Source organism: Agelaius phoeniceus, chromosome 4 (genome assembly GCF_051311805.1).
Source record: "Agelaius phoeniceus isolate bAgePho1 chromosome 4, bAgePho1.hap1, whole genome shotgun sequence".
NCBI lineage: Eukaryota > Metazoa > Chordata > Aves > Passeriformes > Icteridae > Agelaius > Agelaius phoeniceus.
Window position 1 is genome coordinate 47,248,828 of NC_135268.1, and position 17,452 is coordinate 47,266,279.

At 44.4% G+C, this 17,452-nt stretch overlaps 1 protein-coding gene across 1 annotated transcript in view; it reads right to left on the minus strand.

Moving 5' to 3' along the window:
* KIT (KIT proto-oncogene, receptor tyrosine kinase) overlaps positions 1-15,949 on the minus strand; it is a 56,660-nt gene extending 40,711 nt beyond the window's left edge. Inside the window, exon 1 of the mRNA XM_054633029.2 lies at positions 15,794-15,949. Coding sequence (XP_054489004.2) covers positions 15,794-15,866 — 73 coding nt within the window. The 5' untranslated portion in view covers positions 15,867-15,949. The remainder of the gene's footprint in view (positions 1-15,793) is intronic.
* Positions 15,950-17,452: the final 1,503 nt, after the last annotated feature.

Below are 17,452 nucleotides of genomic sequence, written 5' to 3' on the forward strand. Positions count from 1 at the left end.
AGTCACACAGGCCCTGCCATGGAGCAAACACCAGCGTGTGTGTGCCCTCATCCCAGCACAGGGCAGCCTCTCTCACCAGCCCAAGGCATGTGCTGCTGCTGTGGCCTGGCCTCAGCTCCCAGCCCTGGCAGGCACAGGCAGCGGGATGAGCACAGCAGCCTGCTGGCCCGAGCCGTGCTCCCCCTCTTTCGGCAGCAGCCTCAGCTGCAGCAGGAGTGGCTTCATTCCAAGTGTCCACAGCTACACGGAGAACAAACTCATTTACTGGCCCCTGAGGAAATGCCAAGCCAGCCTGGCTGAACTGGCTGGCTGAACTGCTCCCTCTCCTTCCCTCCTGGGTATCTCCCCAGCCCAGCAATGACACACGGGGTAAGTGTGGCCTCCAAACTGCCCAGACAAAACCGGCCTGTGAAGTCTGGTGGACAGACATCAGGCTTCTCCTGCTCCCCAAATCCACCTACACACCAACCCTAGGGCAGAGGCTGTGGCAAGGTCAAGTGTAGGGTATCACCAACAGTTTGTAGAGGAAAAAAGGACCTAGTAGTGGTAGCAGTGTAAATATTAATGTCATAATTGATTTGTGACCTGAGGATGGATTTGTCAAACCATGCACATCACTGTGTTGTGTGTAAATGCTGACAGGTTCTGCAGTAACAAACCCTTCCTCTCATGAAGGCAGGCTCAATAGTCCTACAAATACAGCCATGTCCCTCTCATGCACAGCAACAGCCTTGCACAGCTGGACTAGACATGTAACAGCCATGTCCGAGCCAGGGAGACATTTCTAAAAACCCAACTCCACTTGCATGCAAAAACACACTCTGCAGCTCCATTCAGAGGCTGAATTTCCCTACCCACACAGATAACAACAGACGTTCAGGAAAAACAATCGGATAATTACTTGGGATGAGGTTATACACTCCAGACTTAATTCACTCATCTCACAGCTTTAGTCGCTCTTAAGGTACATGCTGGATTAAGACCAGGTCAGGTAACTGCTCCTCTTCCTGACAAATCCACCACAGAGTAGGAAGCAAAGGATGGCCAGACCACCTGCAGAGACTAATTACTTTTTGGCCTGGGTTTTGGAGGAAGCCCTTCTTCTCTCCCCATCTCCCTCCAATGAAGATTTATGAATGCTAAACCCAAAAGATAAGTCCACCAGTGCCTGTTTTTCCAGCACCATCAGAAATTTTCCATGAATTCTAATCCCCTATATAAACTCACATGACTGAACAGATAAAAAAGTATCCCACAAAAAATAATTGCCAGAAAGATTAGAAAAACATCATTCCATATTCTTATGGAACATTTATGACTCATCTATTCTTTCCCCTAGCCCGCATCCTATCCATTCTGGTTAGGAGTTCAAGTCTTTCCAACACTTACTAGCAGGACTATCTAGCAGCTTACTGCTAAGTTTTTAAAGGTAGTAAACAACACAGCAGAGACTGACCTGTCCAGAGGCACAAGAAATACATTATGGAGCAGAGCTGGAGAAAAAAAATGAGGGAACTAGCACAATATGGTGAAGTATCACTCATATTTCAAGATTATTTTGCTATGGTTCCTTTTGTGCAGTCTGTGAATTCTCAGCAAAACTTACAAATTCAATGATACCTTGTGCAAAGGATTCCCAGAGTGTAAAGGGTTTTTTTCTCTTAACTTCTGAAAATAATGTCTCTTAAAAAATACTATGACAGTGTAGGGACAGCCAGTTGTAAACAGAATGACTATTAGATTTGCTTCGTATTATGCACCAAAATATCATCTGTCTTTAAAAAGAGAATTAAAATGGTGTTTAGAAAGATGAGAATGACTTTGTGTCTTCTTTTTGGAGGAATAATTAAGTGACAGAAATCTGAGAGTTTAACTAACAACTTGTAATCCGGTGCACTAATCCCCACAGCATGTGTCCATCTGCTCTCTGCTCATCTTTTCTCAGACTCATGTCTGCAACTGCTCCATTTGTATGGCACCTGAGTGATGGGGCTCTTTCCAGGCCCCCTGTCGCTCTTGGGGGCTCCAGCAACATTAACCATGTAATCACAGCCATGACACCAAGACCCATAATTCAGGAATCAGTCCTGTTGGCAGTATAGATGCTAGAGGTAGTAAGGGATCTCCAAGTGCCAAACCCCACGGGATACAGTGTCTGCTGTCTCCTCCCAGAGCTCTGTGCTCATGATCCCACGTGGGATCCTGGCTTTACCAGTCACTAGAAGGACTGCAAACTTTCTGAGCAATGGGATGCAGGAAGACTTCCAGGTGTGGGTATGCATCCTTACTTTGTTACCTACCCCACACCTAGGCATGCCCCCACCCTCTCTCCACCTTTTCACACCTTTGAAAAGGAGGTGGAGCACTATGTCAATATTCAGCTGAGTGTCCCCATCCCAGTGAGGCCCACCTGACCACAGGAACAACGCAGGACAAGAAGAGAGGAAACCTGTCTTCTGCCCACATGGGTCCTTTGGTCTCAAGTGGTGCAGATGATCCCACTGTTGATCACAGACTGTGGATCCCACTGTGACACATTCAACACTCCCCACACACTGCATAGCCAGAGTACCACACTGGCATTCTGCATGACCCTCTAGAGTTCTCCTCAAGGGCAACCAGAGGATGTAGTTGCTATATGCTAACAAAAATACACTAATAATGGCAAATAAGTCACAGTTTAAAAAAAACTAAAATAAACTAATAAGCTCAGAGTTGGACAATCCAAGTTCCATTTTGGATGTACTAAATTTGAGTCCTACAGCTGAAGAGCTTCACTTCCACAACCCTAACTTCTCTTTGTTAAATAAAAAACTTGGGTTAAAAACTACAGTGCTGGGAACAATCACTTGAGAACAAGGCTGTGTAACTGAAAAAAAAAAAAAAAGAAGATATAAATATATTAAAATGAAGGGAGAGGGAGGAAAGAGGAGGAGTACAGCAGTTGTGAATTCTGCATGCAGAAGGAACATCTGGAAAACCAAGCTGGAGGAATTAGAAAATCAAACAGCTCTAGATAATACTGATAGGAAATGCAGGTCAAATTGCAGGGATATGATTAAGGACAGCAGAATGTTCCTGTAACAATTAAGGGATGTGCAAACAACAAAAGCTCTGGCTAAGGAGTGAACCATCCTGTGAAAAAAATACAGTTTATGTTGGAGCTTTTCAGCCTCAGCACAACACTGGTGTAGCATGGAAGAGCACATCAGGTGCAAGTCCACATCAAGCTCACAAGCAACTGGAAACCATTTCCAGCTGCCAAGCAAACAAAGGATGTGGGACTGCCATGGACTGTGGATTTTATTCCCAGCTCTGCCACACATTTCCTGCACAACCTTAGGCCAACAGGTTAGTCCCTCTCTGTAGCCACTTCCTCTTTCAACTCTTATCTAAACATTAAAAGGAACAAGAAGTTTGTGGCAGCTCTATAGCACAACAGATTGCTTCCAAAGAAAAATAAAACAAAAAACCCTGTGCCTTATCCCACGTCCTTCCATTTTCAAGTTGTGTGGAACATCTCCCTGGGCAGAGGCACAGTGCAGCTTCCCACTGCAGTCACAACCTGCTCACACCCAGTACCAGCCTCTCTGCCCAGCCCATGGCACTGCCAACAGGTTCATTGCTGCTCAGCAAGGGCAAATCCCTCACCCTGCCTCCCCAAGGGCTGGGACACACTGAATGGGCATGGCAGGCTCTTCTGAGCTTCTGCCTTTTCCCCCTGCAGTTGTCCATAACCTTCACAGTCATCATTATTTGAGCTGTACAAACACTGCACAACGAAAACAGTGACCTGACTGTGACCTGATCCTGACCATGATTTCTAAAGTAGTTAACGTTTTTCTATCACAAATGCACAGAGGAGCTAAACTTCAAGAGACAAAATGTCCACAACTTTTGTGTAAGATTGTGAGGATTGGATACAATTGGAGAGGCTATTTTTTTTCAGTGCCTCTACATTCTGGGCACTGGCTTCATTTCAAGGGCTATCACACAGACCTCACTCACTGTGGTTTTTCATCTACAACAACATAAGAGAGCAGAAACAAGAGATATGCTTTATCAGTTAAAGTAGTGGCACTGCTGTAGATGCAATGGTCCAGGGATATCAGCAACACATGGCTTGCAGGGAAGTAATATCCTCTTTCAGCATACCCAGCACTGCTGGAAAAAATGAACGTGTTTTCAGACATACAAGTCCCCTGTAGGTCTGAAAGAAGAGCAGAAGCAAAACCAACCATTTTACACAAGTGCAGAGGTCCTAGCCAGAAGCCTGCTCAATCCTCTCTAGAGTATTTACACACAGGTCTAATTGAGGAATATCACCTTTCCAACTCTGTTTCGTATTTGTTGAAGCCACTATGACAGTTGACATAAGCTATGATGGACATGAATGTAAGATCCTTTCAATTACATTTTCTTTGTCTTGCCATTTCATGCCCCAAGGAAAAATATAAAGTGTCAAACTTTCATGTTAATTGCACTGAAACAACTTGAATTTACTCTGATGTATAAAATCTCCCAGATTTTTCAAAGGAGAGATGGTATCATATGCTTACTTGTTTTGTTCCATTTCACTAAACAGACACTCTCCCTTATGCTATATGAAAAGTTTAGCAATGGCAAATGTCAGTTTTAAATTATTTGATCTGAAAGCTACATCAGATCCTGTTCCAGCCAGGCTCTGGGGATAAAGGTGGCTAGCAAAAGAAACCATCCATACCAACCATCTTCCTCAAAGACATAAACCAAAAAATACCCAACACATGATTGATTGTCCCTGCAAGTGTTACGGACTCTCAGCATATCTGAACAACACAAATCCTTGCTGACTGCTCCTCTGCCCCAACTGCTTTTCAGAGACTGAAAAATTATCTGTCACTGGACACATACTTAAGTCTAGGCTGATTAGGCTTCCCTGCAGAACTAAGCAGTTTGTTTCTAACCCATCTCCAGGGTCGGTGCTATCTGCTGACCAACAGACTCTTCAATGCCGTGTTTCCCAAGCAGAAACAAAGAGCTCACAAGCTTGTGCCCACTCTGATGTTTGGGATTCTTGGAAGCTATATATTACTGAGCAGTAGACCAGTGCAGAGGATTAATGAGGGCTTTGACTTTTACCCAGCTGCATGAGGGCAACCCCTGTCTTCCCAGCCAGCCCTGCTTGCCCCCTCACCCCCAAAGGGAAGGGGGCAGAGGAAGGGCACTGTGGAGAGCGGGAGGCGGGAGCTCACCAGCACAGCACTCAAGGGCACAGCCAAGCTGACTCCATCTGCAAACAGCATCAAGGAGAAATGAACATCTCCCACACAAAGAGCAAGTGTGGAACCAGCCAGCTGATTCCCACCCATGGCAAACCCAAGAGAGGAAGTGGCAGGAGGTTAGCACAAAGGTTGTCTTTATCATCTGTGGAGGCATGAGCATGAGGAACTACAGAGGCTGCGAGGCACCCCCCTTTGCAGCGAGGCCCCATGGTAACCTTTCAGCTCCATAGTCTGGGCTTGCACCTACATGGACCTGCCCCACAACACACCTCATGCCCTAGCACGAGAACAGAACAAGTAAAAGGCACTTGGTGCTTAGCACTTGCAGAGAAAAGAGCTCAGGCGACTGAGGGGACACCCAGCTACACCTGGAGAGAGGTTATGCACCCCCTAGAACAAGATGTGGTGAATCAGGAAGAGCCAGTATCAGAGACAGGTAGCAAGAAGCCAAACCCAGCCAGCTCTACAGACCCTGTACACCACAGCCTCTGGGAGAAACATTCACAGAATCTTCAGGCAGGCTAAACATGAGCACCTGGGACAATGCCTGGCTTGTGGGTGGAAGCCAGCAGGTCCTCCTGCAGGGGGTCTTGTCACACCAATTAGCGATGCAGCCAACAGCACTTTGCTTCAGTACTTCAGAAGCAGGCTTAGCAGAGCAGATCCCTCACATGACCTCCACAACCATGTGAGAGCTGCCCTATGCATGCAAGCACAACACTCACTCAAGGCCAGGGGCTGGGGGAAGCAACGGGACCTTCCAGAGACAGAGACACACCTTCCTCTTCCCTGCTGGCTTTACTTCCCTTGCTGGGGTGAGGAAAATGCAGCCATGCAAGCAGGCTATTGTTCCTGCCTGCTGAGCAGCTTGCCCTTTCTGACAGGCATCCCTCACTCTGCAAATAGAGCCATTTGTCAAAGGCAGACATGTAGCTGAATATAATTCTAGTTTAGCACACATACTAAATGACTACAGCAGGATCAAACACCATGTTTCCTTCTAAGGCTGAGTACAGTACCTCCCTGGATCCTCCTTATTTGAGAAGACATGGCTTTGGGGCTTTTTCTGTTGTTTTGGGATTTGTTTTTTGAAGGAGTACCACATGCACTACATTAGCCCAGGCACTTATCTTGAAGCACTGTGTGTGACAACCTACCCTAGGTGATTAATTCATTTCATTATATTACATTGACACACTGTGGTCTCTTATACCTGAACTTCCCACCATGGAAGGAATCTACAGGCAATGTATTAATGAATAAAACCAAACCCAATGCATGACTGACCTGCCAGTTTTGGGTTTTTTTTAAACATAGAATAGTCTATGCTTACAACAACTACCTGATAATTCTTATTCAGAGAGAAACACAGTACAGCTAAATATGTATGTATGTACACACACAAGTAGACTTGCAAAAAAACAGAGCAACTGTATGCCACAGTGATTGTCAGCATTGAGATTTATACATTTAGACTGATTCTTACTCCTACTGAATTATTGCCTTCTTTCCTCTAATTTCCAAAATTACTTATTAACCAGCTGTCCCCATGGTTAGTTTTGTCAGCTGTTAGACACATAAATAAACAAATTATGAAGTAAGTATGGAGAATGATTAGAAGGAATGAAAAAGCACACTAATGCATAGTGTATTCATATTCAGCTGTCATGTGCCCCATCTATTCCTTTAATGGCTCTTTCTTCTCACTTCTCTTTGCTGACATTTACATTAAAAGGTGCAGTTTCTTTCAACTTCCATTTTGAATGAATGTTCCTTGTAATGAGCAACATAGGCTTGAAAGCATGTTTTCTGAAATGCAGTGAAAAGGTAATTTTAATGAAGGGAAACGAGAAAACTGCAGAACAGTAAATCGCTTTGCAATCTGAATTAATGCCTATTTGGAAAAGGCTCAACTGAGGAAGGAGATGTAAGACTTTTGGCAATGCGAATTCTAATTATTTCAAGTCTTGGCAGTAATTTTATCAAATAGTAGCAATTTCATTAAAAGGTGCACTGGTAATCATCTACATAAGGCCTCCAGAGGGGAAAATATACCAATAATTGCATAATTACGTTATCACTGCTCTTATGATGGACCACATTAAATACCACAAAGAGGAACACTGCTTTTTACTTTCTCTAGGTATTTAGTTCAGTACATTTTCCTAGAAGATTACAGCAATAAACAAGACTTTCAGATTAACATGTTCACCACATTTTGCAGAAAAGACACAGCTATCTTTTATGTCCATAATACTTTGTATTCTCTTTTCTTTCACTGAAAGAACTGACAGATTAATGAGAAAAATTCTGGGTATAGTAATAAGATAGAGTATTTATATAGTTGTGTTTCCAAAATACAAGTCACTGCATCATGTCATACAGGCACATGGCACAGGATCCAGGATTTAATAGGCAGGTTTTAGGATGTTTCCACATTTGTCCATATAAATTAAGTGTATCGATTCAGAGATTTTTAATAAGCCTGCAAGAACTTAGATTTCCCTTGTCTAAATAACATTTAAACTTTTCTATTAAGATGTTGGTAAAAAATGATTGTAAAAGCATTGTTTTACAGAAAATACCAAATCTAGTAAGTCATTTTTAGTGAGGTACCCAGTATATTAGATATGTATCTTTGCCTATGCCTTCTTAAACCATGACTGGGACAGTTTCAGGAGGAGTCATTGGCACATTTCTCAGAACACCCTCAGGTGAAAAATTTCACCTCAGACAATCACACCAACACCCAGCAACATCTGTCACTGATGTTGTCTTAGACAGAAGTGCTTTGAATACAGAGACTTGGATATATTTCTGACAATTCAGCTTCATTTCCTCAGTCCTCTGGCAATGAGATAAATAACTCTCCAATATCACAGAAGTCCAACTTGTAGTTTTTGCTTTTAAATTGCACTTTATTTTCTAGTTTACTTATAAGCCTTATCAGAAATTGCACATACATGACATATATACAGGTAACTGCTTACTGAAAAGCAGTCCTTCTTCCTGCTCCAGGAAAGATACACAGGGGACTACTTAATGTGAGTGCAGCCCAAGTGCCTGCTTAAACAGGGAATCCCATTCCATCATCTCTTCTGAATAGATCTAGATTATAGGAGGAGACCAGAAATACAGGTCTTGCTTCTGCTCCTTCCATTTGACCTCTTTTATTGTGCTGCATACCTCAAATCCTAGGTATGATAACATTAATACTCCTGCAAAGTCAGCAATTTTATGTATAATACCTGGAAGTCAGACATGCTATGGAATAGGAAACTTCAACAGCTTGTGTTAAAATTCAACACTAATGGGAGGAAGCTTTTATTTTGTGGAAGGTAACATAATTTCTTTTCAAAATATAAAAGTTATGCTCACCCAGGCATAGAAAGCACTTCCATGGTATAGACAATAGCAAACAAGCATCAAAAGTGAAGAAGAGAATCAGCCAGCCACTGAGCAGCAAAAAATGAATGCTTCTGGATCAGGTCCTAGCACAGAATTGTATATGAGGCATACAAACAGAACCATTTCAGGTGAAAATATCCCATATTAAGCTGCATATTTAATTTAATATTACATGAAAAAGTAAACCCATGGCAGTTTTATAATGTACATTTCTCTTATAAAGGTAAAAATACTCAACAGTGATTTTGAAAATACAACAACATAAATTTAAACTTACAGCTCCTCTAATCATTAAAAAAATAAAAGCAAAAATTTATTCAAGCTGTAAATTTGCTGTCAACATTTTAAAGATAATATAACTACTGGATTCATCAAAGTCAGCCCCTAAGCACCTTCAGGCAGGTTGTGCTGCAGCAATAAACCAGCCTTTGACATGTGGAGTTTCCTAGCAGGTGCAGAGAAAATATTTTCTTTATTTCAGTTCATTCAATACAACTCAATTAAGCATCTAGTCCATTCAAAGAAGAGCTACTGATCTGGAGCTGAAAAAAAACCATGGATGTTTCTTTCCATTGCTATTCTAAGAATAAGGAGAGAATGACATGGACTAGTTCTAAAATTTTTGTAGCATAGTGATTAGAAGCCACCAGTTTTGACTACAGATAGGCCTTTCAGGCATTAATTCTTTTTTTCAAAACATTTCTCAATGAGTTTTTTCTTCTGAATTGGCTGGCTTCTATGTGGTGCTATTTTTTATCTAACGGAAGAACATTTCAGAATTCTTGTTTCCGTCATTGTAATCGATGCAAATCATCAGCAAAAATCAATTATCTAATACAAGAAATGTCAACATTTTCTATTTTCATACTAAAACATACACATGAAGAATGAGGATCAGTGTATATATAACAAGCTACATAATTGCTTAAATACAGGCACAGTGATTAATCAAAGTAAGTATAACATTAACTGCAAAGGCTATATTTAATTAAAACTCTATCTCAATGGTAATAAAGGAGGTTAAACCTTTCTTTGCAAAATGATTAAGTACAAATGCAAAACAGTTAAAATGAGGCTTACTGTTGGCTGATTTAAATCATGATTAAAATCAGATTTACAATGCTTTGAATCAAATTGAAGCACATAGTACAGGGGGAGGTGACCATTTTATTGAACCTGGAAACACTGCATTTCTCATCTGCAGTCAGATGTCAGTTTTAAGATCATATCTGGAAGAAATGCAAACAAGTCTGAGAGGGCTGAGAAGCGCAGGAGAAGGAGGAGTTACAAAAGACACTCCAAAAGAAAATGTCTGAAAAGGTTTATCATAGAAAAGAGAAGCCAAAGGGTTTATATCATCGATGTGTAAAATATTATTATAACAAGGATGGTGATGAGTAGTTCATAGATCCAAAAGACCATGAGAATAAAAGGATGGAATTAGGCAACCAGCAAGGGCGATTAGGTATCAGAAGCTTTTGACCTTTAATACCTATTTACTAGAAAAAACAGGTGGTAAGAGTCTGCAGCACAAATCTGCCTTAGAGCAGGTTAGAACAAAAGTCTGTGTGGGGAGATCTGCTCCATCTGACTACAAGGAAGAGCTGGGGACAGAGCAGATCTCTGCAGGTCTCCTCCAGCCTTACTCAGAGTTCTATGGGAGCTTCCAAAGACGCTGTGTCTCTTAAAAACCCAGCTGCAGGAAGAAGATGAATGCATGAGAAAGTCAGATTTCACACAGCAAAGAATGAAGTTTCCAGTCCTGAGGCCTGCAGACAAAACCTTCAACATGTGACATCCAGTGCAGCCATTAACTCCTGAACAAAAAACAGATTAAGTAAGAGAGCCAAGAGCAAGTTTTAAATCTCATGATACCTGTCAGCAGGAATCTGGTTAGTTCTGAATGGCCTAGGTATGTGAACACCCAAAACATTTCTATTACACAGCTCACTGGGATTTTCCACCCCTTCAAAGCGTGCAGGCTCTCAATGACAGGTTATAATCAACCAAGCTTGATTTCTTTTTCCTGTATGGCTTTTGCACAATGCCTTTCTGTAAAACAAATCCACTCCAGCCTTCTCTTCTCCAGACTGAACAGCCCCAGCTCTCTCAGCCTGTCCTCACAGGAGACTGGCTGCAGCCCTCTGGTCCCTCCTGAGGAGCACGGTCACCCAGCAAGAGCAGGGGACAACTGCTTAGGACTGACAGGAAGAGACAGGAGATGTAGGACTAACCTGGCATTTGCCATGCTTCCAAAGAACCTCTAAGAGATGCATCTCTCTGATTTTCACATTTGCCTGCCACAGTGTTCATCTCTTCTTAACTTAAATCAGCCCATGCATCCTCTTTATCACTTAGATTTACAACTGCCAGTGCCTAGTTGACCTGAGAATTCTTCTCCATATCAGATATTCGATTGTGTTACGTGATTACAGATTCAACTGCCAAGATGACATTTAAAATTATAGACACTGAATGCAGTCAGCTCCCCCAGTGACAAAAAACCCTGTAGCTCTTAATGGTACCCATTGATGCTTCATTTTAGTTCAATTTCCAGAAATGATCCCTATGGAGCAGCCCAGAAGTTGCATAGCATGGTAGCAACATTAGAAATTTTTTCTGTTATTTACATGTCTCTTTGCTGGTAAAGTCAAGAGCCTGACATGGTGTAAAAAAAACCCTTTTGCAACGTGAAAAATATCATTAAAAATCCATTAAATCTGAAAACCGGTGTTTTCAGAATAAATCAATATAATCCCCAAGAGGAAATCCACTGAGAAAATAACATTTACTGAGCTTTCTAATTGGTATCCCCTAGAAAATAGGAGTCACGTTCTCCCCTCAAACACAGATGTTTACACTCTCCTTATGCTTTTATCACTAACGGCAGCAATCTTGGCCAGTGGACAAACAATACACTTCAGTTGTCATTAGGTTTGGCAGCCAGCCAAGGAGACTGCTCACACGCGTAAAATTACGTTCATTTATGACTGTTTGCAGGATTCATTGTCAAACAGGGTCCTACTGGAAAAAAAAAACACCTCCTAGTTTCCTAAAAGTCACTGAAAAAGACAACCACAGTACTATAGAATACAGTAATATAGAAGAATTCTAGTAATTTTAAAATTGCTTTTATGCCAAGTTCTCATAATTTCTGTGTGCATTCTCTTCAGCTTGTTTTAAATAAATGACCAAAAGATGTAACACACTTTCCTTAGGCAGGGCAGCACCAGCTCTTCTCTCCCGCCTAAAGTTACAATGAACACCTTAAGCTCTGTAACAGCTGAGAAGCCCCAACTAGGGAAGCTGAGTTTCCAAGGGACAGAAACATCTGCAACTTGCTTCTTGTGCATGGGAACAGTCAGAAAGACATTCAGAAATTTTAGAAAGGTAAAGTTATGTACTTCAAGTGAGAAGGTACTTAGAGTAAATGCAATGCATTAGGCTATCAGACCTCATTTCCTCTAGCCATTCTCTGAACAGCTGAAAGAGACTTAAGGAAATGAGTCAAAATCCTGGAAGATGTTTGTACTAGATGAAAAAGAAAACAACATCTGTAAAATCATGTGTCACATCCATAGAGCAAGACAATGTGTAACACTCGATCTCTGCAATGGCATTGATTTTCATGGGGAGAGAGAAAAAAAAAGCTGAAAAGTGGCTTAACCTTGAGCAATTACTGCCTCTCTTCTACAAGACTGATATGAGATTGTATCAGTCATTGTGTATTGTAGATAAACATATATGTTGTTGAAACTCTTGGATGCTGCGTGGTTCTTGTTTCATCCAGAATTTGTTGTTCCTTACCTTCAGATTCCATCAGACTGTTTAGTGTTTGGACTAGAAAGCAGCTTTCCTTCAAACTACAAATGCCTAGTACTTGACATTTAGTTTGGCAGCTCCAGATAGTCCTTTAAAATCTTTCTAATAGCTTGCAGTAACAATAAATTATAGTTCAGACAGAAATCTAAATACTACAGAGATATCATTAGTCTCTCAGAACAGACCAGAGAGCAAAAAGGACAAGCTTCACTAGGAGAACCTCCTACTGACTGGAATACGACCCAAATGTTTCTCCCAAGACCTGTCCTAGCTCATGTTTACACGTGCTAAAGACATATCCCTTCCAATTCCACCTGCATCCTGGTGCAGCATGTCCCTTCTGGAGGTGACTCAGGATCCTTTGCTTAATTCAGGCACCTGCAAAGAAGCGCTACCGTTTGGACAATCGCTGGGAGAGCTGGAGTGAGATGGGAAACCCACAGAGAGCCAATACAACCCAATGGTACTACAGCTGCAGTCATCTGTTGACAAGAGGCTCTCTCTGGCAAAATAAGCACATGGAAATGCCTTCAGTCTCTATGAATGGTATTTAAACAGGATGTAAATGGGAATCGCACTTCTTGCCAAATTTGTCACATTCTTTATTATAAAGCCCGAACAAAAATCACTCACGCACTTGCAGGGAAAAGGTTCCCAGTGGCAGTGCAGGGAAAAAGAGTTGAATATTGAGCAATCTTTGACATTTCCATTCTGCTCCTGGCAGTGGCCTTAGGCTACATTTCTGCCCTCAAGACTTTGCACTGCCACAGGGGAGGGAGGAAAAGGAGGAGAGAGCAGAGATGGAAATGTGAGTAGAGAGGGCAGGATACTCAGATGGCTTGAGGGGGGTCAAGGCAGTGACTGAATGACAGCAATCAGAATCCTCATCAAATTCAATCTTCCTTCTTCAAGCTTCCTCCCTCATGGCTGATAGGTAGCAGGGAACATCATAAAAACAGACATTCTTCCCTCTGGGCACAGGGAGAGTCTCCTATTACTCTGCAGCTGATTGGGGGGAAAAAAAAGGTTGCATTGATGGATGGATGCTGAAGGGAACCATGTCCAGCCTTTCATGACCACAAGACAGAAACACAAGGGACTCTGGCAGAGTACTGGGTGATGGGGGACAAAGCAAGCCTTGAAGGAGGACAGGAGAAGAAAAGAGAAAAGATCATTCCAGAATATTGCATCAAAATAAGGACGAGGCAAGTCCCAAATGGAAGGAAATATGGAAGCATGTTAGTTTGCAAGTAAAACAAAAAGTAGGAAGGGACTATGGACAGAAAAGATGAATGGTTTACCCTTTGAGAAGCTACATTGAGCTGTTTTCTACATCCTCCTTCCCAGTTTGCAACCAAAGGAAGACGCTCTTGACCAACAGCCAAAAAAAGATACATACTATAAACCCGTACACTGATAAACAGGATAGGTCTCAACAGGGAGATCATCCCAGCCAAGTGTCTACACTGAGACAAAACCAAAAGTAGCACAGGGCCAAACTAGCTCTGGAGCAATCCAGAACAGCACACCAGCTCTGTCCTGCCTGTCACTTCTGATGCTCCTATGCTACTGCCAGGACTCGGACCATCACACCAATACCTCGCCCAGCACCACAAAACCAGCCCAGAATACTCCTACATCCGTGTGATACACAGATGATGCACATTCACACCCAAGGACAGCTGTCTTTTGCACTAGCAAGTTATTTCTTACAACATGGTGTGGTTTTGCTCACACAAGTTTTTGTCTGATGCGTCCCTGAAGTCTCCCACAAGTAAGTGTACAAACGCAGAACGAGAAGAACAATCATGAGAAAGGTTCTCATTGATTCTCCTTGGTTCTCCAGTACTCTGGAAATTGCACCTCTGTCTTCCAGGACATGCTGTCAGTGGGACCTGTTTCCCAAGCTTTCCTTAAAGACAGCCTAACTATATGATGAAGGGTAGCCTTAAAGTGCAGGCAAGAAATTAATGGAGTAAAGAAAGCTGGCAGGTATTAATCATTTCAACATTTTTAAAATTTCTTTCAAGGAATGACTCATGGGTAGGAGACTTTTCCATTCCTGTGGCCACAGCATTTTGCAGCCTTATGTGAGTACTTCTAAATAGGAAAGCCCAAATTGCCAGATACCACACGTACTCAGATTACCAATAAACAAAAGGCAGCAAACAGAAAAAGTTACCTAAACAAAACCATTAAGGCATCCTAAAGTGTTTGACAACGAAGAAGTGTAAATTGTCACTGCTCTTGGTTTCTGGCGTTTTAGCGGTGTTTGCTGCCCTGGGCAGAGGCCGGCGGAACCCTCCCCGTCTGTGTCACACAGGGTGCTCTGCGAGGCTCCTCTCTGGTGGTGGCAGCAGACGTTAAACACCTATCGCTGTGCATCGCTTCCCTGGAACCCAAGCTCGTTCTTAGATAAGCAGCAAAAGAACCTTTCATGTTATCTCCTTTCAGACTTTAGTGCCCAGGGCCAAATTCCTCCCCAGGTCTAGCAGCGACCTCCTTCCAGCACCATCGCTGGACACAGCCAAACGCCTCCTAAGCCCACAAACCACGAAAGGAGATGCACGGCGGCTCTGAAAGCCGTGTACGAAGTTGCCCAGCTCTGCAGCCAGATACAGTATTTAAACCGTTAGACCTGCGCTCCAGGGCTGAGAGGTCAACAAATAAACTCCCTTTTTAGAAACGAGCGGAAAGGAACGTACAACACATCAAAGTTTTAGCACCAGCTGATCCCCCGAAGGCCGGAGAGGTTCCTATCGCCCTCCTTTTCACCGCGAAGGTCCGTCAGTGCCGCAAGAGACAAGCCCTGATGCCCTGTCCCGCGGCGAGCCCTGCACCGGGGCTGCACCGGCGGCCGCAGAGGGCACCGAGCCCGCCTGCTCGCCCCGGGAGGCTGCACCCCGCTGCACAGCGCTGGACACCTGACGCCGGCTGCTCGTTCCTGCCCATTGTTCAACGAGCACTTAACCGCGGGGACATTTTGTACTGATCCCCGGACAGTTTATTGTCAAAACAGCCCGGCCGGGGAGGTGGAGGGGGGTGGAGGGGTTCCCTGCCGGCCCCTCTCCCAGCCCCGGATAGCCGCGCACGGCAAACAAAGGACTTTATTTCCCCGGCGGGGCGTCCCACAAGGGCAGCGCGGGGCGATGCCGGGCACACCGCGGGCTGCCGCCCGACCCCCGCCGCGGCGCTGCCCCGTGGAAGGGGCCGCCAGCGCCGAAGTTTTCCCCGCCGCCACCGCCCGTGCCAATCTGGCCCCGCGGGGCTCCGCGCCCGCCCGCGCCCGCGGCTCCCACCTGCGGGGAAGAGGCTCAGCAGCAACAGCAGCACGGTGTGCGCCGGCTCCCGGGCGAGGATCGCGCCCTCCATCCCGGCGCGGCTGCCGCTCGCAGCGCCCGGCGCGGAGATGCCCGAGCCCCGCGGGAAGGAGCGGAGTAAAGCCGGCCCCGCCCCGCCCCGGCCCCCGCCCCGCCGCCACGGGGATGGGCGCAGGTGAGCGAGGAGCTCCCCCGCCCCCGGGAAGGGCAGCGCGCCGGGAGCCCCCCGCGGGCTCACCGTGAAGCCCCTCAGCAGAAGGGTTTAAGAAAAAAAGGCAGAGCCCAGTGGCTGAACGTGCGCACGGTGCTGTCGCGGGGGAGAGCTCGCCCTCCTCACGGGCAGCGCTCTGCCGTGCCGAGCACCCCAGGGATCGGGGCTGCGTAAGCCCGAGTGGAACGTGGAGCGGAGAAAGGTGGGGGGGAGCGGCCGGGCTGGGCACGGGAGCTGGAAACGGAGAGAGCATCCCTTAAAGGGCAGATACAAAGCCATTTGCCTAGCTTTGAAATCCTCACTGATCGCTCCTGGAGGTGTTAACAGCAGGTTCTGGAGGCACCAAAGGTATCGCCTCCGCCCTGCCTCGCACTGCTGGGATCTACTCAGCCCGCTGTGGGCCACCACCTACTAAGGGCCAGAGCACCTAGAGTGAGACTTAAAAGTGTGTGCTGTGGCACAAAGCGAAGACTTGAAAGAAGTGGCTGGTTTGGTATGGAAAGGAGAAAACTGACAGGGAGCTTAAACGTGGAAAGGGTCCTTAAGAAAAGGATTGTGAGCGATTGTTTTTCATGTTCCTCAAGGGCAAGATAAAAAGTTATCCTCTTAGTTCTCAGGGAAAAAAATCGCTTATATGTAAGGAAGGCAATTGCAAAGAGCAAGGAGGATTTAGACTTCAAATGTATTGCAAGAAGGGGTTGTGGAATCCCACAGAGGGAGTTTTTTAAGCACCGATGAGACCACTGACGAGGATCTGGGAGCACTGACTTCTGTAGCCGCAGAACTGGAGTGGAGCTGCTCTGCAGGCATAAATAACACAAACTACACAAATTTCCAGCTTTAACACTGCTTTAGCAGTTAGTGTCACACTGTTGAGGTGGAAGAAAGGTATACAAGTGACCCAGGCAAAGGAGTCATGCATGCATTCCCCAGCCATGCTCTGCCCAAGGTAGCAGCACCTGAACAGGCAGGTGGGCAGAGGACACACAGACTATCAGAAAACCCATAACAACACTTCTGGATGTACAGAAACATGTAGAGGACATATGGCAAAACTTTCACCCCTGGAAAAGCATAAATCTAGACTTCTTGAAATGTGTCGGTACAGATCAGAAAAATTATTGAAGGTAAAATATTCCTTCTTTTTTCTTCATCTTCCTTTCTTTTTCACTCCTGTCAGATTTTTTCCCAAGGTTAATAGCGCTGTCCCACATGGTCCAGCATGAGATGAAAGTCTTGTCTTACATGTTTAAAATGGCTCTCTCCATTTCTTTACTCTCTTTCATCTCTGACAGCCAGTCTCTTTTGATAGGCGAATCCTTCCTCTGCTGCAAAATGGAATACTTTTTGTTAGCACACCAACAATTTCAAAATCAAATAGCGTCCTAAAATCATATTTCTTACTAGGTGCTAGCCTCATCAAATTA